The sequence below is a fragment of the Bos taurus genome, chromosome 13 (assembly GCF_002263795.3).
Source record: "Bos taurus isolate L1 Dominette 01449 registration number 42190680 breed Hereford chromosome 13, ARS-UCD2.0, whole genome shotgun sequence".
Classification (NCBI taxonomy): Eukaryota; Metazoa; Chordata; class Mammalia; order Artiodactyla; family Bovidae; genus Bos; species Bos taurus.
The window spans coordinates 47,746,447-47,770,883 of NC_037340.1; the positions used below are offsets into that span (position 1 = coordinate 47,746,447).

Consider the following 24,437-nt stretch of genomic DNA (forward strand, 5'->3'; position numbering starts at 1 on the left):
CCCCACGGACCGTCACCACCCCCCCCCCAGGGTCCTCTGTAAATGGGATTTCCCAGCAAGAATACTACAGTGTGTTGACAATCCCTTCTCCAGGGGATCTTCTCAACCCAGGGATCAAACTCATGTCTCTTGCTTGGCAGACAGATTCTTTACCAGTGAGCAACCAGGGAATGTATTTGTTAATATTCTGAAACAACTTATTAATTTAATTCTTTACCATTCTCAAAAGCACAATTTGAAACTAATTAGAACCCTAACTTAACCTTTGCTTATTTGTAAAGGGCCACCATGCCTGTCTAAGCTTACCTCTCACTTTGCCTATTGTTTTCCTAGAATTTCTGCTCATGATGGGAAGAGTAAGGATTCCAGCGCTCTTCCCACTCTCTGCAATGGTGGACGATAAGAGACATGCTGTACCCACATGTCCAGGAAAAGCATCACCCTGAACTACATGTTCACTGAGATCTTCCTGAAAAATAAGGATAAGAATAACCCAAATTCTTATAATTCAATATTCTCCATTAAAAGATCAAAAAAGACACCCTTAAAATCAACTCGGAATCTATAGAAGAAAATCAATAAGAAATACAACCAAATTTATATTCAGGTAATTTAGATAGCTTTCTTGTAACAAGTAACATTTTCTTTTAGTATGCAAAGATATTTAATATACAGTATATGTAAGATTTTATGTTCATTAATCGTTACTGTTGATTTACTTTTTACTTGTTACTTTTAATTGTTACTTCTGATCCTCTAACATATATTATGCAAATATAAAGCATCGACTGAATGTTTCTAAGTACTTTTATATTCAAAGACTAAGATATACGTGTTGTTGTTTAGTTGCTAAGTTGTGATCAACTCTTGCAAACCCATGGACTAAAGCCCGCCAGGGTCCTCTGTCCATTGGATTTCTCTGGCAAGAATACTAGAATGGGTTGCCATTTCCTTCTCCCAGGTATCTTTCTGACCCAGGGATTGAACCTGCATCTCTTGGCAAGCAGATTCGTTACCACTGAGCACTATGGAAGCCCAAGATATACCTGTAATTATTTTCCTTGTGGCTCAGCTGGTAAAGAATCTGCCTGCAACGAGGGAGACCTGGGTTTGATCCCTGGGCTGGGAAGATCCCCTGGAGAAGGGAAAGGCTACCTACTCCACTATTCTGGCCTGGAGAATTCCCCAAGGTCCATGGGGTCGCAAAGAGTCGAACACGACTGAGCGACTTTCACTTTTAATGTATATTTTGTTCTTTACAAATGCCATCTACACAGATGACACAGAGAGATAGTAACCTCTAGGACACTGAATACTTGAGATTAAATAGTGTGTTTTATCCACCTAGTCTATGAATAAATTAGTATTTCCAAAACTGCTAACCAAATGAAAGGGAAGTCAGGCTGTTCAAGAGATTATTAATAGGTAGGTACTAAAAGAACAAGGAAACATTCAACCAAAACTTCATATTTTTATAATAAATGTCTCATAGGTCTTATTAATTAGGCAAGATAACTTTACACTATAAAGCTATAAGAATTACTCAGGTTCTAATCCATCCTGAATTTTGATATCAGAAACACTGGCTAGGTGCTACTGCTGGGGAAGGTTTATTCCCCACCCTCAAAGAGTCAAACTCTAATCTAGTGTAAATATGAGTGGAAGTATCAAAGAGCCAGGACCTTATGGGAGGACCCAGTTTTATTTGTGAGGAGCAGCTGAACAGCCCAAAAGCCAAGATAAGCATCACAAGAAGCTCTAGAAAGTTGGCAGCACAGAGTCTGAATAACTTGGCACAATTTTCACAGCAACTATCTTTTCTTACATATTTATACTATCAAGTAAAGTTGGAAAAATGAGTTCACTATTACAATGGATTCTTATAAAATGCTTCAATAAACAAAACTTCAGTCATGAAGAGGGCTCAATCATGCTAGTTACATCAGTCTGCCTATCAAGTAACAGCCTCTATTCTTCAAAGAGGCTTTGGACACATTCATTTATGTTTAAAATACACACAGGCATCAAGACATCTGGTCATAATTTGAATGCAATTTTGAAACTCTCAATTATATTGTTAATGAGTCTGCCAACTCTAAGTTTTTAAAATCTGCTAACATGTACAGAGGAGTAAACATCTAAAAAGTTGTATGAATCATATGTTTACATAAATTAGACTACAATAAAAATCAAAACATATGTAAAAATAAGCTCATGTCTACATTGTCTCTCACCCTCTTCAGTGAAATATACTCACCTCAAAAAAATCAAATATTAGTTCTAGGTTATCTGGTTCCATTGTCTGTATACTATACTCTGTCCAACGGTCAGGCTGTAAGCCATACCCACACTCCGGCTGTGAATGTCTACACTTGAATTCATTGTCGCTTATTAAGGATATCTCCAGGCTATTTGACATTTTGTGAAGAACAGTGGGAGATACTCTATCATCATCATCTTCCTCCAGACCCTCTAATGTCAGCTTTACCCTAAATGAAAGGAAAAAATGATGAAATGCAAAAAGTGAAGAAAGAAAATTATATATATTACCTAAACACTAAATTTAAAAGTGCTCCCTTTATATGCTAAACCCTCAAATAACAAAAGAACTATACATACTACAGGTTATGGCATTAGTTATATTTCATAAAATAGTGGTGTTTTTATCTCCACACATTTTTGCCAAGTATTAAAACGAGATAAATGCTCATTATGCATAAGGCTATTTTCATTAAAACAAGATAAATGCTCATTATGCATAAGGCTATTTTCATTAATTCTTTGAGTTTTTTAAAATGAATCTAAAGAGGCATTTACTATTATCCATTTATAACTGGCTATCTCAATTTCTTATGAGAAGTTTCACAAATATATATATATAACAAGTACAATTTTGAACCATATTCTGTTAGTGTGCATTAAAAGACTGTTAGACAGGGACTTCCCCAGTGGTCCAGTTGTTAAGAATCCGTGTTCCAATGCATGGGTTGTAGGCTGGATCCCTAGTTGCAGAACTAAGATCCCACATGCTGCAGAGCAATTAAGCCCACATCACAACTACTGAGCCCATGTGCCTTAGAACCTGAGCACCACAACTAGAGAAAAGCCCTCATGTCTCAACTAGAAAAGACCACATGCCACATTCAGAGATCCTGAATGTTGCAACTAAAACCCGATGTAGCCAAATAAACATTAAAAAATAAATCCTGTTAAGAGTTGGAGGTCATAAATTTTTAAATTTCCCATACTTCTCCTCACTACACTGAGACCAGGTACTTTGTGAACAGATTATTAAAGAAAACTATGGTATTAATGGTATTAAAAGCATGGCATATACATTTGCAAGTATGCATGGCTTTTATGTATTTACATATATGTACTTTTTAATGAAACAAAGGAACAAAACAAGAAACCAAGAGTCTTATTAACTCCCACAGCAATGAAAACAAAAGACAAGTTACCTAAGCCACTGGGTCACAAAGACTAATTTACTCCCAGTGAGAAGCAATCAGCTGCAGAGAACACTTGTAATGCCAATAAGTTAACTCAATTCTAGAATATTTCTTGCACCAACTGCAAGTTTCATAGATTATATAACTTTAATACCAATGATGTAGGAGTAATGTTACTGTATAGAATACAGTTGAGCTAGGAAAGCTTTTCATTCTAGATTTAAATGAGATCCACTTAATAATATAAGTAATAGAACTGCATTAGTGAGGCCTATTCTCTCTGCCTGCTGCCTCCAACAACTGTGCAGACTTATCTTACAGGCACATATGCCAAGGTATCCCAAAGGAGACATGATTATTCAATCAGTAATAATGTATCACAGTCATACTGTGAAATCAAAAGTAGCACCACTTTAATAATCCAAACAAAAAAGATCCTTTCTTCTCTTCAAACTCTTAGGAATAGCTCTGAACAACTGATTTTGCTGGTGAGCCTGAAGGAAGAAACATTCTCTACCAGGACATATAAAAAGCGACCACAAATGAACTGTAATGAATCGGCAAGGAAGGCATGGAAGATTAAATATGACTATTCTCAGGACTTCCTGGTGGTCCAGTGGTTAAGACTCCAAGATCCCAACATAGGCAACAGGGGTTTGATCCCTGGTCAGGAACTAGGATGCTGCATGCTGTGGCCAAAAAAAAAAAAGCTTGTGTACAAATAGCAATGTGCAACTACCTCTCTTTCCACCTCCAAAAAAAACCAAGTTTAAAGGGATCAATGAAAGAATTCAGTTCATTTATATTAAAGGTTTTCTTCAAATAGCTATATAAATGTTATCAGTTCAGTTCAGTCACTCAGTTGTGTCTGACTCTTTGCAACCCCATGACTATAGCACGCCAGGCTTCCTTGTCCATCACCAACTCCCAGAGCTTGCTCAAACTCATGTCCATTGAGTCGGTGATGCCATGCAACCATCTCATCCTCTGTCATGCGCTTTTCCTCCCACCTTCAATCTTTCCCAGCATCAGGGTCTTTCCCAAGGAGTCAGTTCTTCGTATCAGGTGGCCAAAGTATTGGAGATTCAGCTTCAGTATCAGTCCTTCCAACGAATATTCTGGACTGATTTCGTTTAGGATTGAGTGATTGGATCTCCTTGCAGTCAAGAGTCTTCCTAACACCACAGTTCAAAAGCATCAATTCTTTGGCGCTCACCCTTCTCTATGGTCCAACTCTCACATTCATACATGGTTACTGGAAAAACCATAGCTTTGACTAGACAGTCCTTTGTTGACAAAGTAATGCCTATGCTTTTTCATACACTGTCTAGGTTAGTCATAGCTTTTCTTCCAAGGAGTAAGCGTCTTTTAACTTAATGGCTGCAGTCACCATCTGCAATGATTTTGGAGTGCAAAAAAATAAAGTCTCTCACTGTTTCCATTGTTTCTCCAACTACTTGCCATGACGTGGTGGGACCAGATGCCATGATTTTCGTTTTCTGAATGTTGAGTTTTAAAGCAGCTTTTTCACTCTTCTTTCACTTTCATCAAGAGGCTCTTTAGTTGTTCTTCACTTTCTGCCAGAAGGGTGGTGTCGTCTGCATATCTGAGGTTACTGATATTTCTCCTGGGAATCTTGATTCCAACTTGTGCTTCATCCAGCCCAGCATTTCACATGATGTACTCTGCATATAGGTTAAATAAGCAGGGTGACAATATACAGCCTTGACGTACTCCTTTCCCAATTTGGAACCAGTCTGTTTCATATCTACCTGTAACTGTTGCTTCTTGACTTGCATACAGATACAGGTATGCATATAGGACCTGCATACAGGAGGCAGGTAAGGTGGTCTGGTATTCCCATCTCTTTCAGAATTTTCCACAGTTTGTTGTGATCCACACAGTCAAAGGCTTTGGCACAGTCAATAAAGCAGAAGTAGACCTTTTTTCTGGAACTCTCTTGCTTTTTCTATGATCCAACAAATGTTGGCAATTTGATCTCTGATTCCTCTGCCTTTTCTAATCCAGCTTGAACATCTGGAAGTTCACGGTTCACGTACTGTTGAAGACTAGCTTGGAGAATTTTGAGCATTATCTTGCTAGCATGTGAGATGAGTACAATTGTGTGGTAACTTGAACATTCTTTGGCATTGCCTTTCTTTGGAATTGGAATGAATATATAAATGTTATAGTCTATCATAAAGTAACACTGCTTTCCAAGTTCTGGTGGAATCAAGTGAAAGAGAAACTTGTGTGTAAAATGTGGTGGTGAGATTTGCTTGTTAGATTACTCCATTTGGCTTGTGGAAATCACTAAGTAAGCAGTGCTGAAGGCAAGTCCAAGTCAAAGAGTCTCCCAAAGAGCCTGAACAGCTGCAGAAGCTCTTCATCAGGAGTGAGCTTTGCAACAACTGAGGAGAGTCTGAGAAGCCATTCTGAGCACTGGGGAATGCTCACACTGTGGTCATGAGGGGTCCAAATATCAAGCACTCTAGAGGCATGGGTTTGTCACATAAGTCACAATGGAGGTGGCAGATCTCGCCATGAATGCAAGACCACACAAGGTGGATGGAAGAGTTGTGGAACCAAAGAGGGTTGTATCAAGAGAAGATGCTCAAACTGCCCACTTAAATGTGAAAAGGTTTTTGTTGGTAGCATTAAAGAAGACACTGAATAACATCACCTAAGAGATTAATTTGAACAGTATGGGAAAACTGAAGTGATTGAAATCATGAATCACTGAGGCAGCAGCAAAAAGAGAGGCTTTGCTTTTGTAACCTCTGATGACCATGACTCTGTAGATAAGACTGCTATTCAGAAATACCATATTGTGAATGGCGACAACTGTGAAGTAAGAAAGCCCTATCTAAGTAAGAGATAGCTACTGCTTCATCTAACCAAAGAGGCAGAAGTACTTCTGGAAACTTTGGTGGTAATCAAGGAGGTTGTTGTGGTGAGGATGACAACTCTGGTTGTGGAGTAAACTTCGGTGGTCGAGGTGGCTTTGGTAATAGCCATTGGTGGTGGTGGATATGGTGGCAGTGGGGATGGCTATGGATTTGATAATAATGGAAACAATTTTGGAGGTGGCAGAAGCTACAATGATTTTGGCAATTACAACATCAATCTTCAAATTCTGGACATGAAAGGATGAAACTTTGGAGGGAGAAGTTCTGGCTCATATGGTAGTGAAGGCCAATACCTTGCTAAACCACAAAAGGAAGGTGACTCTGGTGGTTCCAGCAGTAGCAGTAGATATGGCAGTGGCAGAAGGTTTTAATTACTGCCAGGAAACAAAGCTTAGCAGGAGAGCCAGAGAAGTGACAGGTTGTAACAGATTTGTGAACTCAGACAAGCACAGTGGTGGCAGGGTCCAGCAACTATGAAGAAAGATGTTTTAGGCAATACTCATCTGTATGGGTAAAAAACTTGAGGACTGTATTTGTGACTAATTGTGTAACAGGTTATTCAAGTTTGTTCTGTGTAAAGCATTCTAGGACAGTTTTAAAGTAGACTTTTTTTTGCACCCATGCTGTTGATTGCTACATGTAACAGTCTGATCATGACAATGAATAAATGTTGTCTTTAAAAATAAATAAATAAAATGTGGTGTTAAGGAGATAAAAAATCATGTTAAGTGTTTTATTTAAAACGCAAACACTTGTTGCTAAGCTTTTAAAATAGTCATGATAAATTTGCAGATAAATTATTTTCTAGCAAATGAAGGCTTAAGCTATCAATACTGTGAATTCGGGGGAAAGAGATGGTCAAAACAAACATCAATTACTAGCTATGCACAATTATTTCAGTAGGAATCAGTTAATTTATAGTGGTCAAATAAGTATGGTTATAAAAATGTAACAATTTAAGCCTAAGCAACATAGTAATATATACAAACACTCAATTTCTATATAAACAAGAAAAACATAGGACTCAGTATGCATAAGCAATCCAAGCAGAACACAATTAATTATCTATTAATTTTTTTGGCTGCACCGCAGTATGCAGGATCTTAGTTCACCAACCAAGGATGGAACCACATCCCTTACAGTGGAAACGAGAAGTCTTACCATTATCATTTCAAAGTCATAAAACGAAGATACTTTACAGCTATAACACAACTTATTTGCTTCTTTTAACATGTAAATACAATATCTAATTATTTATGACTATCTGGTTAGAGAATCTTTGCAATCAAACTGACCGAGCAGATCAGCTACGTGGTCCAATTACCTAGGTTTCTCAGAAGCAAAGCAGAGGCCTAAAAAAGCTAATGATCAGAGACAAGGTACATCCAACACACTTTACTCACTTTCAGAACAGGCCAATGGAAAGGGTTGAGAAGTGTCATCGACCTTTTCCCATATGTATTTTATGACTAGGATTAGTAATATAGTATTTTCAGCAGTTACTGTAAAGCATTTATGGATTTACAAACTGCAACATCATTATTAATTTTATCATGAAAATAGATATTAACTATTATTATTAACTACTTTAGTTACTGAAAATGGCCCTTTCGACCCAGTCCCTGACATTTTGTTAGAAAAAGCTGCATTACATAGCATATTTAGAATTCTCGGTCCCAAAGTTAAAAAAATTCAAATGATAAGGCTGCCTGCTTTGCTAAGAAATCAGTTCATTCAAAGATATACATGGTGACATTACAAAAGTTTGTTACTATTTATTTATTTATACAAAGCTTGACATTTATTTCTTAAATTAAGATTAAAATTGCACTAATCTGGAACTGCTATGGTAACTGTGACCTTTCCTTAATGAAAAGATTTTTTGTTTTTAAGACACAGGAAAATTTAGGACACTGAAGTGTATTTCCAATGACCATCTTTCTGTTTGTGCCATTTTCCCCTCATTTAACACAAAATCATTTCATCACATCAATTTTAAAACAAATATTTATTGCTACACTAAGAAATTTCAAATGGTAGGAACTACAAAGACATGTCAGCCTAGAAATCACTTACGTAAGGTAAAAAAAAATTTTTCTGATTTCACATTTGGAGACTAAGACTAATGTAAGTACATTTAACTGTAGTAATCTTCATGCAAGGAAGCAAATTCACTTTTACAAGACCCTGTTGTTTGTTAGAATATAAGTATGCTATTTCCTCAGTTGATACACTCAAAGCCTATAACCAGATGGATTGGAAATCTATAGCAATGGTGAAAATAAATAACTTAAGTAACAAATACACATGGTCCTACCTAAATCTAGATTTTTTAAATTTTTTCTTGGTTATTGAGACAGGAGGTTTTTCGGAATAATGCAAACGTAATCTGATTTCGGTCTGACATGTCAGCCATCCAGAATCCAGAGTCTCAATACCATCTAGAAAAAGTATGAAGAACACTAATTAATATACACATTTTAAAAAACAATCCAATAACTACACGTTGACAGTTTCAGTTCACATTCACAGTTTGATACACTCAGGTTATCTATCACTGGTATTTCTCTTCAAAGCAAATATACAAGCAGTCTTAAATTTGTCATTAAAAGAAAACTTTTACATGAAGTATATAAAGTATATACATATGAAGGGGGAAAAACTAAATGAACATTAATAACTAAACAAACTAAATTAAAATACTCTTATTGAATATATTATTGAAGCAATACAAATCTACCTCAGAAAGAATACATATCCCAAGAAGGCTTATAACCTAGCAGTTGTTCTACTGGTGACCACAGTTACAATTCCGAAGTGTCACATGAGACACTCAGCTGAAAACTAGTTATTCCACTAGTGCTGGCAGTGGAGATACCAGGAGGTAGAATTGAACAAAATCAATGTACTGGGAGCTGCTAGGGGCAAGGAACAGGCGGTTGCCACCCAGAGGGTAGCCGAGGCCGAACAGGATAAGGGGCTTGGAACAGAGCCTGACACACACCAAGTACTGAACAAATACTTGTTGAAAGATTTTATCGAGTAACAACACCCCATTTCTGGAGCTGTTTATCTCCTGAGCCATGGCATAGTTCATGACTCCAAGGAGATTAAGCCCTGAGCCTTTGGGGTGGGAGCACTGACTCTTTCAAGACCCTAGACTACCAGAGAACTAACCCTAGGGAGTACCAATAGTGAGAACTAACACAAAAGAAACCACATGAATACAAGACCCACCATCACCCAACCACCAGTAGCATCCTGTATAGGACGCTTCATCTGAACAACAAACAAAACAAAAATACAAACCAAATCATCAGTAGACAGGTGTACCACCTCACTCAGCATTTCTCATCAGAAGAAAAACAAACAAAAACTCAGCACAAATCTCACCCTATAGGAAGCTCACTACAAACCACTGGACCAACCTTAAGAGGGCAGAAACCAAAAGGAAGAAAGAATTCAACCTTCTTCAAGGAAAGAATTCAACTTTCCTTGAAGCCTGAGAAAAGGAGACCTCAAACACAATAACTTAAAAAAAAATGAAAATGCAGAGAAATAATGCACAAATGAAGGAACAAACTAGAAATACAGAAGCCCAAATAAATGAAGAGGAAACAGGCAAACTACCTGAAAAAGAATACAGAATAATGATAAAGATGATCAAAAACCTTGAAAACAAAATGCAGAAAATGCAAGAATCAATAAACAAAGACCTAGAAGAATTAAACAATAAACATACAGAGACACACACAATTACTCAAATTAAAAATACTCTAGAAGGAATCAATAGCAGAATATCTGAAGCAGAAGAAAAAAAATCACTGAGCTGGAAGATAAAATGGGAGAAATATCTTCTGAAGAGCAGAATGAAGTAAAAAGAATGAAAAGAGCTGAGGATAGTCTCAGAGACCTCTGGGACCATATCAAATGTACCAACATTCCAATTATAGGGGTCCCAGAAGAAGAAGAGAAAAAGAAAGGGTACGAGAAAATTTTTGAAGAGATTATAGTTGAAAATTTCCCCAACGTGGAAAAGGAAATAGTCAAGTCCAAGAGGCACAAAAGTCCCATACAGGATAAACTCAAGGAGAAACACCAGGACAGTAACAAAAACTAAACACAAAGAAAGAATATTAAAAGCAGCAAGGGAAATGCAACAAGTAACATACAAGGGAAACCCCATACATTTAACAGCTTATCTTTCAGCAGAAACTCTGCAGGCCAGAAGAGAATGGCAGGATATATTTAAAGTACTGAAAGGGGAAAATCTACAACTAAGATTACTGTACCCGGCAAGGATCTCATTCAAAATTGACGGAGAAACGAAAACAGTCAGGAAACACAAAAGAAGAAAAGAGATCTACAAAATCAACCCCAAACAATTAAGAAAATGACAATAGGAACATACATATCAATAAATTAAATGTAAATGGATTAAATGCTCCAACCAAAAGACACAGACTGGCTGAATGGATACAAAAAGACACATATATATGCTGTCTACAAGAAACCCACTTCAGACCTCAAAACACATAGACTGAAACTGAGAGGATGGAAAAATGTATTTCATGCAAACAGGAAGCAAAAGAAAGCTGAAGTAGCAATCCTCGTATCAGATAAAATAGACTTTAAAATAAAGATTACAAGAGATAAGGAAGGACACTACATAATGATTAAGGGATCAATCCAAGAGGAAGGCATAAGAATTCTAAGTAACTAAGCACCCAACAAGTATTCTTGCCTGGAGAATCCCATGAACAGAGGAGCCTGGTGGGCTACAGTCCAGGGGGTCGCAAAGAGTCAGACACGACTGAGCGACTTCACTTTCACTTTCAAGCACCCAACATAGGAACAACTCAATACATAAGACCAACACTAACAGACATAAAAAGGGAAATTGACAGTAACACAATAATAGTAGGACACTTTAACACCCCACCCACACCAATGGACAGACCATCAAAACAGAAATTAATAAGGAAACACAAGTCTTAAATGATACATGAGATGGATCTCACTGATATTGTCAGGACATTCCATCCAAATGCAAAAGAATACACCTTCTTCTCAAGTGCACATGGAACATTACCCAGGATAGACCACATCTTGGGTCACAAATCAAACCTCAGTAAATTTAAGAAAACTGAAATTATATCAAGCATCTTCTCAGACCACAACACTATGAGAGACTAGATATCAATTAAAAGAAAAACTGTAATGAGATGGATGAAACTGGAACCTATTATACAGAGTGAACTAAGCCAGAAAGAAAAACACCAATACAGTATACTAACACATATATATGGAATTTAGAAAGATGGTAACAATAACCCTGTGTACGAGACAGCAAAAGAGACACTGATGTATAGATCAGTCTTATGGACTCTGTGGGAGAGGGAGAGGGTGGGGAGATTTGGGAGAATAGCATTGAAACATGTATAATATCATGTATGAAACGAGTCGCCAGTCCAGGTTCGATGCAGGATACTGAATGCTTGGGGCTGGTGCACTGGGATGACCCAGAGGGAGGGTATGGGGAGGGAGGAGGGAGGAGGGTTCAGGATGGGGAACACAGGTATACCTGTGGCGGATTCATTTCGATATTTGGCAAAACTAATACAATATTGTAAAGTTTAAAAATAAAATAAAATTTAAAAAAAGAAAGAAAGAAAGAAATGATTAGGTGAAAAAAAGAAAAACTGTAAAAAAAACAGATTTGACATAAACACATGGAGATTAAACAATACATTTCTAAATAACTAACAGGTTACTAAAGAAATCAAAAGGGAAATCAAAAAATTTCTACAAACAAGTGACAATCAAAACACAACTCAAAACGTACAGGATGCAGCAAAAGCAGTTCTAAGAGGAAGTTTATAGTGATACAATCCTACCTCAAGAAACAAGAAAAACAGCAAATAGACAATCTAACTTTATACCTAAAACAACTGGAAAAAGAAGAAACCCCCAAAGTAGTAGCAAGGAAATAAATCATAAATTTGAGCAGAAATAAATGAAAAGGAAATGAAAGAAACAATAGTAAAGATTAATAAAACTAAAAGCTGGTTCTTTGAGAAGATAAAATTGACAAACCTTTAGCCAGATTCATCAAGAAAAAAGAAGAATCAAATCAACAAAATTAGAAATGAAAAAGAAGAGGTTACAACAGACAATGCAGAAATACAAAGGATTATAAGAGACTACTATAGTTATATGGCAATAAAATAGATACCCTGGAAGAAATGGACAGATTCTTAGAAAAATTCAATCTTCTAAGACTGAACTAGGAAGAAACAGAAATTGTGAACAACCCAATTCAAGCACTGAAATTGAAGCTGTGATCAAAAATCTCCCAGAAACAAAAGCCCAGGACCAGATGGCTTCACAGGAGAATCCTATCAAACATTTAGAGAAGAGCTAATGCCTATCCTTCTAAAAATCTTTCAAAAAATTGCAGAAGAAGGAACACTTCCAAACTCGTTCTATGAGGCCACCATCACCCTGATCAAAATCAGACAAAGACAACACACAAAAAAGAAAACTATAGGCCACTATCACTGATAAACATAGATGCAAAAATCCTCACGAAAATGTTAGTAAACAGAATTTGGCAACACATCAAATAGCTCATACACTACAATCAAGTGTAGTTTATTCCAGGGATGCAAGGATTCTTCAATATACGTAAATCAATCAATGTGATACCCCACATTAACAAATTGAAAGATTAAAACTATATGATCATCCCAATAGATGCAGAATAAAATTCAGCACCTATTTATGATTAAAACTCTTCAAAAATAAAAGCTCTACCACAACACAGTAAAGCCCATATATAAGCCTATAGCAAACATTATTCTCAATGGTGAAAAACTGAAAGCATTCCCCCTAAGATCAGGAACAAGACAAGGGTGTCTATTTTCACCACTATTATTCAACATAGTTTTGGAAGTTCTAGCTACAGCAATCAGAGAAGAAAAAGAAACAAAAGGAATCCCGTGGAAAAGAAGTAAAGTCTCACTGTTTGCAGATGACATGACACTGTACACAGAAAACCCTAAAGATAGTACCAGCAAATTACTAGAGCTAACCAGTGAATTTAGCAAAGTTGCAGGATACAAAATCAATATACAGAAATTACTTGCATTTCTATATACTAACAATGAAAAATCAGAAAGAGCAATTAAGGAATCAATTCCATTCACCATTACAACAAAAAGAATTAAATATCTAGGAATAAACTTACCTAAGGCGACAAAAGAACTGTACAAAGAAAATTATAAGACACTAATGAAAGAAAGATGACATAAACAGATGGAAAGATATTCCATGTTCCTGGGTAGGAAGAATCAATATTGTGAAAATGAGTATACTACCAAATGCAATCTATGGATTTAATGCAATCCCTATCAAATTATTAATGGCATTTTCCACAGAACCAGAACAAAAAATTTCACAATTCACATGGAAACACAAAGACCCCAAATAGCCAAAGGAGTCTTAACAAAGAAGAATGAAGCTGGAGCAATTAACCTTCCTGACTTCAGGTTATACTACAAAGCTACAGGCATCAGGACAGTACGGTACTGGCATGAAAACAGAAATACAGACCAATGGAACAACATAGAAAGCCTATGGGTACCTTATTTTTGACAAAGGAGGCAATATGGGGCAAAGACAGCCTCTTCAATAAATGGTACTGGGAAAACTGGACAGCTACATGTAAGAAAATGGAATTAGAACACTTTCTAACACCATACACAAAGATAAACTCAAAATGGATTAAAGACCTAAATGTAAGACCAGAAACTATAAAACTCTTAAGAGGAAAACAAAGGCAGAACCCTCTGACATATATTAAACCAAGATCCTCTATGACCCACCTCCTAGAGTAATGGAAATAGAAACAAAAGTAAACAAGTGGGACCTAATTAAACTTAAAAGCTCTTGCACAGCAAAGGAGATTATAAGCAAGGTGAAAAGACAAGCCTCAGAATGGGAAACAATAATAACAAATGGACAATAATAACAAATGGAACAACTGACAAAGGATTAATTTTCAAAATATACAAGCAGCTCATACAACTAAATACCAGAAAAACAAACTTCCCAATCAAAAAGTGGGAAAAAGACCTAAACGGACATTTCTCCAAAGAAGACATACAGATGGCTAACAAACACATGAAAAGATGCTCAACATCACTCATTATTAGAGAAATGCAAATCAAAATTACAATGAGATATCACCTCACACTGGTCAGAATGGCCCTCATCAGAAAGTCTACAAACAAATGCTGGAGAGGGTGTGGAGGAGAGGGTGTGGAGGAGAGGGTGTGGAGAAAAGGGAAGGCTCTTGCACTGTTGGTGGGAATGTAAATTGATCCAGCCACAACAGAAGACGGTATGGAGATTCCTTTAAAAACTAGGAATAAAACCACCATAGGACCCAGCAATCCCACTCCTAGGCATATACCCTGGGGAAACCAAAACTGAAAGAGACACATGTATCCCACTGTTTACTGCAGCACTATTTACAATAGCTAGAACATGGAAGCAACCTAGATGTCCATTGACAGATGAATGGATAAACAAGTTGTAGAACACACACAAAATGGAGTATTACTCAGCCATAAAAAGTAATGCATTTGAGTCCGTTCTAATAAGGTGGATGAATCTAGAACCTACTATACAGAGTGAAGTGAGTCAGAAAGATAAATATTGTATTCTAACACATATATACGGAATCTAGAAAAATGGTACTGAAGAAGTTACTTACAGGGGAGCAATGGGGAAACACATAGAGAATAGACTTATGGACATGGGGAAAGGGGAGGAGAGGATGAGATATATGGAAGGAGTAACATAGAAACCTCCATGATACGTAAAATAGATAGCCAATGGGAATTTGCTGTATGGCTTGGGAAACTCTTAACAGGGGCCCTGTATCAACTTAGACTGGTGGGATGGGGAGGGAGATGGGAGGGAGGTTCAAAAGGGAGGGGATATATGTGTATCTATGCCTGATTCATGTTGGGATTTGACAGAAAACAGCAAAATTCTGTAAAGCAATTATCCTTCAATGAAAAATAAATTGTTCTTAAAGTTGAAAAAAATAAATAAATGTATTATCCACCTAATATTCTGTCATTGATAAACTGCATGATTGTGATAACACTGCTAGCAGTGTTAATTTGAAGTTTCTTACTTCAAATTAACAAAAGTAATAACATTGTCATAAATACCAGGGAGCTGACAACTGTTTTGTACCTAAGTTTTCCATCAACAGGATTTAAAAAAAATAAATAAATAAATCAAGGAAACTTTCTCCTTAGGTCTGATTTCCTAACTATCAAAATTTTATACATAAAGAGAAACCATTACCATCTCAAGTGTTAGACTACTTTATGATGTAATATAAATAATCCCAAACAAAATCAAGAAAATAAGTCAAGTTACTGTCCTAACACTACAAAAGCATCTACATCTGTAAAGTGGATAAACATATGTACCTAGTAAAACCACAATCAAAACACTCAGGCCCAGACTTCCCTGATGGCTCAGTAGATGGGAATCCATCCACCAATGAAGGGAATAGAGGCTCGATTGCTGGTCTGGTTATAAGATTTCACATGCCACAGCAACTAAGCCCTGGCACCACAACTACTGAGCCCACCAGCGTAGAGGCCGTTCTCCACAAGAGAAGTCACTGCAATGAGAAGCCTGCAGACCACAGTGCACACCACATGGAAGAGTAGCCCTCCCTCACCACAACTAGAGAAAGCCCACGTGCAGCAGTGAAGACCCAGCAGAGCCATATAAATAAATAAAAATAAAACATCCAGGCCCTACTCCTTCCTATATTGAACAGGAACAAGTAATTCTGGTTATGAGCAATTATCTCTGGTTCTGTAAGCACACATTCTGCTCACCCCCTTTATAACTTTTGATTCCTATGGTATAGTATCTAAAATGAAGATGGAGGTTTAGCATGATAATGAATTCCAGTCATTGAAGAAATAACTTGAATCCTTAGGATAAAATATCTACTGATGCAGAAAGTATAAGAATGCATAACATTTTCAGAAGTAAAAGGACTTTAGACTCCACTGTAAATTGTTTACTCAGCCAGAATGACTAGAACATTCTCTTTAATCTGGATTTTAGTATAAATGCACATACAAACAATGCACAAATGTTGGTTATGAGTAATGGTTCACATTTAAAGGTTTAGAACAATTAATATTCTCAAACACAATACTGTTAAGTGATGATATAATAACCATTAAGTATAATATTTTTAAGTTAATTCTATTAATTCCTACACCTAAAGTTACCAGCCAAATAAAAATCAAAAACATAAAATTGTAAAGCATAAGAATTATACCGCAGAGAATTCCCTGGCGGTCAGTGGTTAGGACTCTGCACTTCCACGGCAGAGGACACAGGTTTGATCCCCCAGATTGGGGAACTAAGATTCCACAAGAAGCATGGTGATACAGCAGATCCTGGTGATCCAGTGGATTAAGAGTCCACCTGCCAATGCAGGGGACACAGCTTTGACCCCTGGGCCAGGAAGATTCTACATGCCATGGACAACTAGAGCTCATGCACCACAATTGATAAGTCCCTGAGCTGCAACTACTGAAGCCCTTGTGCCTAGACCCTGTACTCTGCAACAAGAGTAGCTACTGTAGTGAGAAACCCACATACTGCAACTCCCACTCATCCTAACTAGACAAAGATGCAGTACAACCAAAAATAAACAGATAAATAATCTAAAAAAAAATCATAGTCTTATTTCTCTGTGCTGTTTCTAATGAAAATGTTATGTAAGATCTCAACCACGTGATGAAGATTTTTGAAAACTCAGTCTCACTTACTGTGGATTCCAAATTGTCCATCGTCAATAATAATTTCACTTTCTAAAATTGAAGGAAAATAGAAAACTTAGTTAAAATTCATGATGTACACACACAATGAACAACTGAGAAATTACCCACCTTAAGGATTTTTTTTAATTAATTAAAAATATAAAGCATCCCAAAGTGAATAAGCATATTTATTGTAGCCCTCAATAAAGAAACCCCTTTTAAGGAGGCTATCAGACAGTAGTAGTTCTTACATTCATGGTGATTATTCACAATGTTACAAGGAAGAGAAAAGAAAAGTCCTCAGAGAGGTGCTCCAGGCTAGAGGCACTGGGACAAATGTTTATACCAACCAATATATGAGACTGACAAGTTGCTGAACAATATCGCCTGGTTTTTTTCAAACCAAAGGTCTTGGCACAATTAAAATGCTTATTCTCACATAGTGCCTATTCTGATCTTAAATATAATGCTCCTCAAACCCCAATTATTCTCTACAGCCAGCTAAAAGCTTTTCAAACAGCATAAACTTACCTGTATACATAGAGCTGTGAGGAACTACCAAAAGGTAAGTGCTCCCTTCCAACAGAAATGTCAACTAAATGAGAAAAACTGTTAATCCCCACCCTCTAAGTAAAATACTGATTATCTTCCCTGCTACTTCATTCCCCAGTTTACTTTAAACATAAATCTGAAATAATTGTCAAAATAAGTGTGATAGTTTCCAGTAAAGATTCTCTGGTATATTTCACACAGCTCTTAAGTTCAGAAGTTATACTTCCCAAAAGCTTAAAATAAATTTATTAAAAAGATCAGAAACAAAAATCATCCTACCTCTCAAAGAAAATATATTTAATTGCAGGATGCTTCAAAATGCAATTTTTTAAATATTCAATTCCTAATATTTTCCAACCTCAGTATAATTCTAAAGTACACTATCATAACAATTATAAATATAGTATCAGAAATGTATTAAAACATGCAAAAATAAAATCCAACAGAGGATGGAACAAGATATTTGTTTAAACGAGATGTGTCCTTGATGCAGGGTAAAGCAGAATCACTCATTATTTTCTAATCTAAGCTAGTAACTAACAAGCCATTTATTATCTTTAAATTATAATTTTTTCTAGAAACTAAAAGATTTCTCAGCACTAATTTATACACAAAACCAAGTGGGTAATTTAATGTATGTGCAAAGAATTTCAAATTTCAATCTCAGTATGGAAAAGGAAATTCAAAAATACTTGTATGAAGAGAAATGCCACTGTTGGGCATAAGAAAACTAAACAACACTTAAACAAACAAACAAAAATTATCTGAATAGCAACTTTAACATAGCCAGCAGGGTATTGGGGGAAAATGTCTGCTACAACCAGGAAATTTGAATTCATTCATACAAGTTTATTCAAATATTCACTAGTTTAAAAAAAAAACACACACACAATAAATAACATACTACTCAAAGTTAAAAGAATCATTGTTTTGTGTTAGTTCTTTCCTTGAATGTTCTCTAAGTTCTCTGAGCAAGTAATCAAAGCCACAGACGGATGCTCAGTTAAGAAAAATGCTATTTTACAAACTTTTGTAACTACTCCAAATGGAAATATATATTCCATAAAGTCATCTAATCCAAGAAATTAAAAATAACTAGACAAAGGTTTCTAATTAAGTTTACAAAGAAAGGCAATTAAGAACTGCTTAGTTTTGAAAGTAAGACACTAAGTGAAACTTGTAGTATTGACAATGCATTTACCTTAAACTTTAAAATAAATATTTATTAAATCTGACTAAGCCAATGTGCAGCATATTAGTAACTTTATGCATATGCCTCAAACAGATGCAGTTAATGCCCATACCTAAAGGGGTTATTGATCGTGGTTGTAGATGAGTCTCCCACTTGTGAACTATGACTTGACATGGGCCACCGATAGTCTGCAATTTAAAAGTTAAACGTCTGCAATAATTTCTTGTATCTTATTTTCTACCCATGATGTCATTAGATGTTTGTGGCCTAAGTCTTATACTAAGCATGAAACCAAGAGATTCATCTTGTTAATATCAATATTGTAATTCCCCAAATCAGGAATGTACCAGGTCACAAAACATGATGAACGCTGGAAGAAAATGAGGGTGAGGAAGTAAACAAAGAAAAATGAGATGAACTGGCACATAAAACCGTTCTAAACCCATTCTTTAATCTGCCTGCAATACTCAGTTTAATCGTTAACTGATACTCTGTTCTGAGTTAAATTAACAGCAAATACACATTATGTTCCGTATATCGGCAGTCAATGTGATTACTGGAAGAAGCATCTCATCTGAAGTAACTCTTCAAGGGTTTGGAAAAAGCTGAAACTCTCCGATAGAAATAAACAGTAAGAACAAATACTGTAAGATCAATTATTGCAAGTATGCAAGGAACTAAAAGGCATCATAGAGTTCTTCATTTCATGTATTTTAAAACTGCTAAGTAGGTAACAAGAAGAATATCAGATCCTCATATCAGAGTAACCCGTGCTTTTAAGGAGCACAAGAAGCCCTTTCCTTCAGGAAAGGAAACATGCATGGGTAAATCTGAAGAACAAGTTTAATTAAATGGGAGTAGGCATCCAGTTTTACTCTTCATGCCTTGAAGTTTATAAATTCATACAGTGTGAAAAATTATAATACTTGTCTTCTGTTATCGAGTTGTCTCATTAAAAAGAAAGTTAAAGTGTTAGTTGCCCAGTCATGTCTGACTCTTGCCGACCCCATGGACTGTAGCCTGTCAGGCTCCTCTGTCCATGGGATTTCCCAGGCAAGAACACTGGAGTGGGTAACCAATCCCTTCTCCAGGGTATCTTCCCAACCCAGGGATTGAACCCAGGTCTCCTACACATTTCAGGCAGTTTCTTTACCATCTGAGCCACCAGGAAAGCCCAGCCTTATGTATTGTTGATAATGTCTACAGCAATTTAAAAGCTAGAATGAACTACCACAAGGACTCTTTTGTGTGTTCCTAAGGGACTAAAGTATGAAGTGCTTCCTAATTTTCATCAAAAACAAACAAACAAACTTGACTAATTAAACTTATGTGCCAAAAACAATCCTTTACATATTTTAAAAGCAAAATTTCAAACCTAACAAGGTTTGACAACCTAACAAGGTATTTTTTCTTCCTGAAAAAGAAATTTAATAAAATACAAAAAAGCAAAAAGAAAACAAAATCACCCATTATCACATCACTCATAGACAATCATTATCAATACTTTCACATATTCAAATTCTTTTCTAGGTATGTATTATATATACTCTTAAGTCTGGAACATGTACATTTCTCCCTATAGTACATCTGTAGATGGCATTAAATACTCTAACTTTTTCTAGGATTTCAATATTGATTTAAGAAATGTGCCAAATGACAGTAAGTATGTAACAAGTTAGGCAAGAGAGAATTCTGCTACTTAAAACCTTATTTAAAACTTGCAAACTTTCAAAGTTTGAAAACTAACATTACATTAGATATACATTCAATTCCTTAATCCTGGGACAATACAGGAACTCATTTTCTCCGGCTGAATACATCCTTGTCATAAGAGTTCACTTGTGAATTGATAATAAACTGTGTAGACGTTTTTAAAAAAATGTAATGTGAAAGTGTTCATCTTAAAATATGGTGAATTATGTTTAAAAACGAGGAACATTTGATCCTTCATCTGTTAGATATTTTTTACTAAAACTTTTTGCTATCATTTTTCTGTATTTTCACAGATAAAACTTTATAATCCTCAAAAGATGCACATATATATTAAAAATAGGAATGTTTCTTAGCAATAATGGGCAACCAGAACTAACCAACCTATTCCTATTCCCCATGTCCCCTGCACCCTCCTCAAAAAAATCCTCTTTGCTACAAAAATGGTATAGATCATACTGTTACAAAAGTTACTAGTGAAATGTGACTTGAAAGGGTGCCATGAATGTAACAGTAAATACCAGTGGGCATTAAAAGTGAGTAGAAGAGAGACTGTTTCTGTTTTAATTCTGGTATCAGAGGAATTTCTCAAAGTGCTGACTGTAGTATCTATAATCATATAAGAATAACCCTGTGGATTAAACATTTGAAAATGAACATATTGTAGTAATTAAGTTTAAAAACTTCACCCCTGTCTGTTTTAGTAACAAACCCTCTAATCACAGAATAAAGCAAATGAGGCTCGAACAGAATGGAGTTTTGAGGAGCAGTCCGAAGGGCCAATTACAAGTCCAAAGGGCTTGTGAGTCTACAAGCATTCACATTAAAAATTCATGACTGGTACATAAAACGTTACGGTACTGACAAATGAACCAAATCTTAAAACACACTGAATTTCCAAAACTGTAACGCCTACTTTATTAAACTTCAGAAGGTAATCTTAAATTCTGGCTTACTAATATTTTTTCAAACAAAAAAAACTTAAGACTTGAGCACTGGGAAATTAAAGATCTCAGTAACAATTCCAAAACATGCAGTCCTTTTTAATACTCTAAATGTAATAAGTCTTAGAAAGATCTTAGGAAAAAAACAAGAGTTCCATTCTGTAAAAGACTATCAAAATGTTAAGTGCTTTGGAGTGAAACGGAAGGTGGCTCTTTGGAGAAAAAAAGTAACCATTAGCCCAAAACAGTATTCTAGTAACAGTACTGTTTGAGTTATTTCACATCTTATTTGTATTATTATTATTGAAAGTCACTCAGTCGTGTCTTTGCAACCCCATGGACTATACAGTCCATGGATTTGATTTCTCCAGGCCAGAATACTGGAGTGGGTAGCCTTTCCCTTCTCCAGGGGATCTTCCTGACCCAGGAAATCAAACCAGGGTCTCCTACATTGCAGGCGGATTCTTTATCAACTGAACTATCACGTAAGCCCATCTTAGCATGTATTGAATCAGATGACTGCTGGAACACTTTTCAAAATGCGTATTAACAAAAAAAACAAACAAAAAAAATGTTTCCAGAAAAACATCATAATGACTGCCTTCTTAAACAGTTATTGATTGACATCATTCAGCTACATCAAGCACTGAGAAACAAGAAAGATTATATAACATATAGAGTGCAGTTTTTGTTCTTAACAAACCACCAAGCAAAATTATCAATATCATGTAATATCACTGCTTTCAAATATCATAAAAACTGTTAAGTGTAAATTTTAGAAATTTCACTGTTTTCTTTCTACAATTTTGAAAGAAATGCCCATGTGAAAGGAGCTCACACCTGAAGTCAATTCCCCTGCAACTGGTAATTCCCCCATTCCCCACCCACAGTGAAGACTGCTACCATGTCCTGCCTGCCAACGTTTGCACACGGTCGGGTGTTGCTCCAAGATTTGTTTCATACATGCAAGCTTCCCCATTCATTAAACTACTGATGTCTCCATAAAAAAGAAAAAAAGAAAGGGACTCTGAAGAATTTTTTCAGAGGCCAGATATGTAGTTATTTTAAAATCACTATTTTTAATAAGACCAGTAAGAAACAACTGTCTGCCTATCAGATGATTGATTCTTTTGTTAAAGGATTTAAACAATAATCAAGGGAGATTAACCACAAGATAAAAAAATTTATAATGAATCTAATTATGAGTGAATGTTAACACCTGTAAAAATTAAAAGTAGATGTTATTGTAAAATAAAGAGCTGTTTCACTGAAATGAATGAAATATTTCAAAGACAATATAATCTTAGTATGAGACAATCCCTAATTCCAGGTACAAATAAAAAGGGGTGAACATGGATTTAAAAATGCTTAAGTTACATGTTAATTCAAAAATTATCTTTGGTGAAGATGCGAAAATAATGGGTTATCTGCAGACTCACAGCAATGTTTCCATTCCAAGAATATCTACTATTTTTGTGTGCTATGTTAAAATATATTTGTTACCTGTAAAATTATTTTAAAATTCAATTATTAATACCTTATTCTAATTCTACAAAGTATAAGAATATGAAAAATTAGGAGAAAAAGGATCTCAAGACTCCTCTAAACTAAGAGGAATATGCCAGAAAGAGCAAATTATGAAGAGAAACTATGAATGGTAAAATGTTCTATAGAAAAGTTTTAGCAATGAAAGGGACCTAAAAAATCTACAGTTTAAACCCTTCATTTTATGGATGAGGAAGCTGAATTCTGAAGGTCAAGCGACAACATCACAAGATTTTTTTTAGGTCCTACAACTGCCTGGATAGACTACTGAAAACTTTTGACTCAGTAAAATTAACCTTATTACCCATTTCAGTTTTTCAATGCTTTTGTAATTATTTTTCTTTCCAATCATTCTTTATATTCATAAAACATATACTCTAATGATTTATATCATTTAACAATTTAAGATTCCTTGCACATTGGTTCTATCATTGCACAATTGAGACAAAGTTTCTATTTAAAATCATTATTCATTTAAAAAGCGCCACCAACTTTAAAAAGAAAAGCGTCACTTTAAGCTGGCATATGGGGAAAAAAACTCTCTAGCCATATGCATGGAATTTATTATGTGGCTATCGACGCTATTGACTCTATTCCATGAAAAACATACTTACCATGGCAGCCCCTGCATCACACGGTACATGTGTACACGATACAGAGCACCTACTTAAAGAAACACACTCACCAACACATACTGTAAACTTTTGCAAGTATTACAAGGGGAAAAACTTGTTTCTTACTGTAAACAGAATTCTTGCCAATTTTTTGAAAAGACATTTTGGATTGATTTGCTGCTTTTGGTTACATCTTCAATGAAAAGAGAAAATAGATTGGCTTAATTTGACCTGTGTTGCCAACAGTCTTACTTTAGGAAACTATGCCCAAAGGATTCATTATGATTTTTCTTGTCCAGATGCCCCCTTAAGTAAAATTTAATTAATTTCACATGTTACAGATTTCATATACTAGGATCCTCAAATAAGCTTAGTCATAAGCGCTATGATCTACATTCTATGCACAAATGTTTACTGTATACTAAAGAATTCTGCCACAATCCAACCCCTCAGCCAAATAAATGATCTTTTCCCAAGCCATTAAAGTGAGACTATTGTCAAGATAAGCCAACATAATGATCAACTATAATGTAATTTAATTTTAATTACTGAGTATATTCACAATATATTTTTGGAATAAGAAACGTAATAGGTGCAAAAGACAGCTGAAGTGGGTTTGTCAGTTTTTTTTTGGTTGTTGTTTTT

General features: G+C 35.7%; 1 protein-coding gene across 5 annotated transcripts in view; it reads right to left on the reverse strand.

Annotated features, from left to right (window-relative positions):
- The window catches only part of GPCPD1 (glycerophosphocholine phosphodiesterase 1), a 67,076-nt gene that overhangs the window by 29,090 nt on the left and 13,549 nt on the right, over positions 1–24,437 (reverse strand). For 3 of the 5 annotated variants that reach the window (XM_010811560.4, XM_059892962.1, XM_059892961.1), the window contains exons 3-6: positions 17,245–17,286; positions 8,679–8,802; positions 2,258–2,489; positions 307–469 (exon numbers count right to left, since the gene is read on the reverse strand). In XM_010811560.4, coding sequence (XP_010809862.1) covers positions 307–469; positions 2,258–2,489; positions 8,679–8,802; positions 17,245–17,286 — 561 coding nt within the window. Of the gene's footprint in view, positions 1–306; positions 470–2,257; positions 2,490–8,678; positions 8,803–17,244; positions 17,287–19,091; positions 19,168–24,437 lie in introns of all 5 variants that reach the window. The other 2 variants (XM_002692364.7, XM_005214894.5) reach the window with 1 other exon arrangement.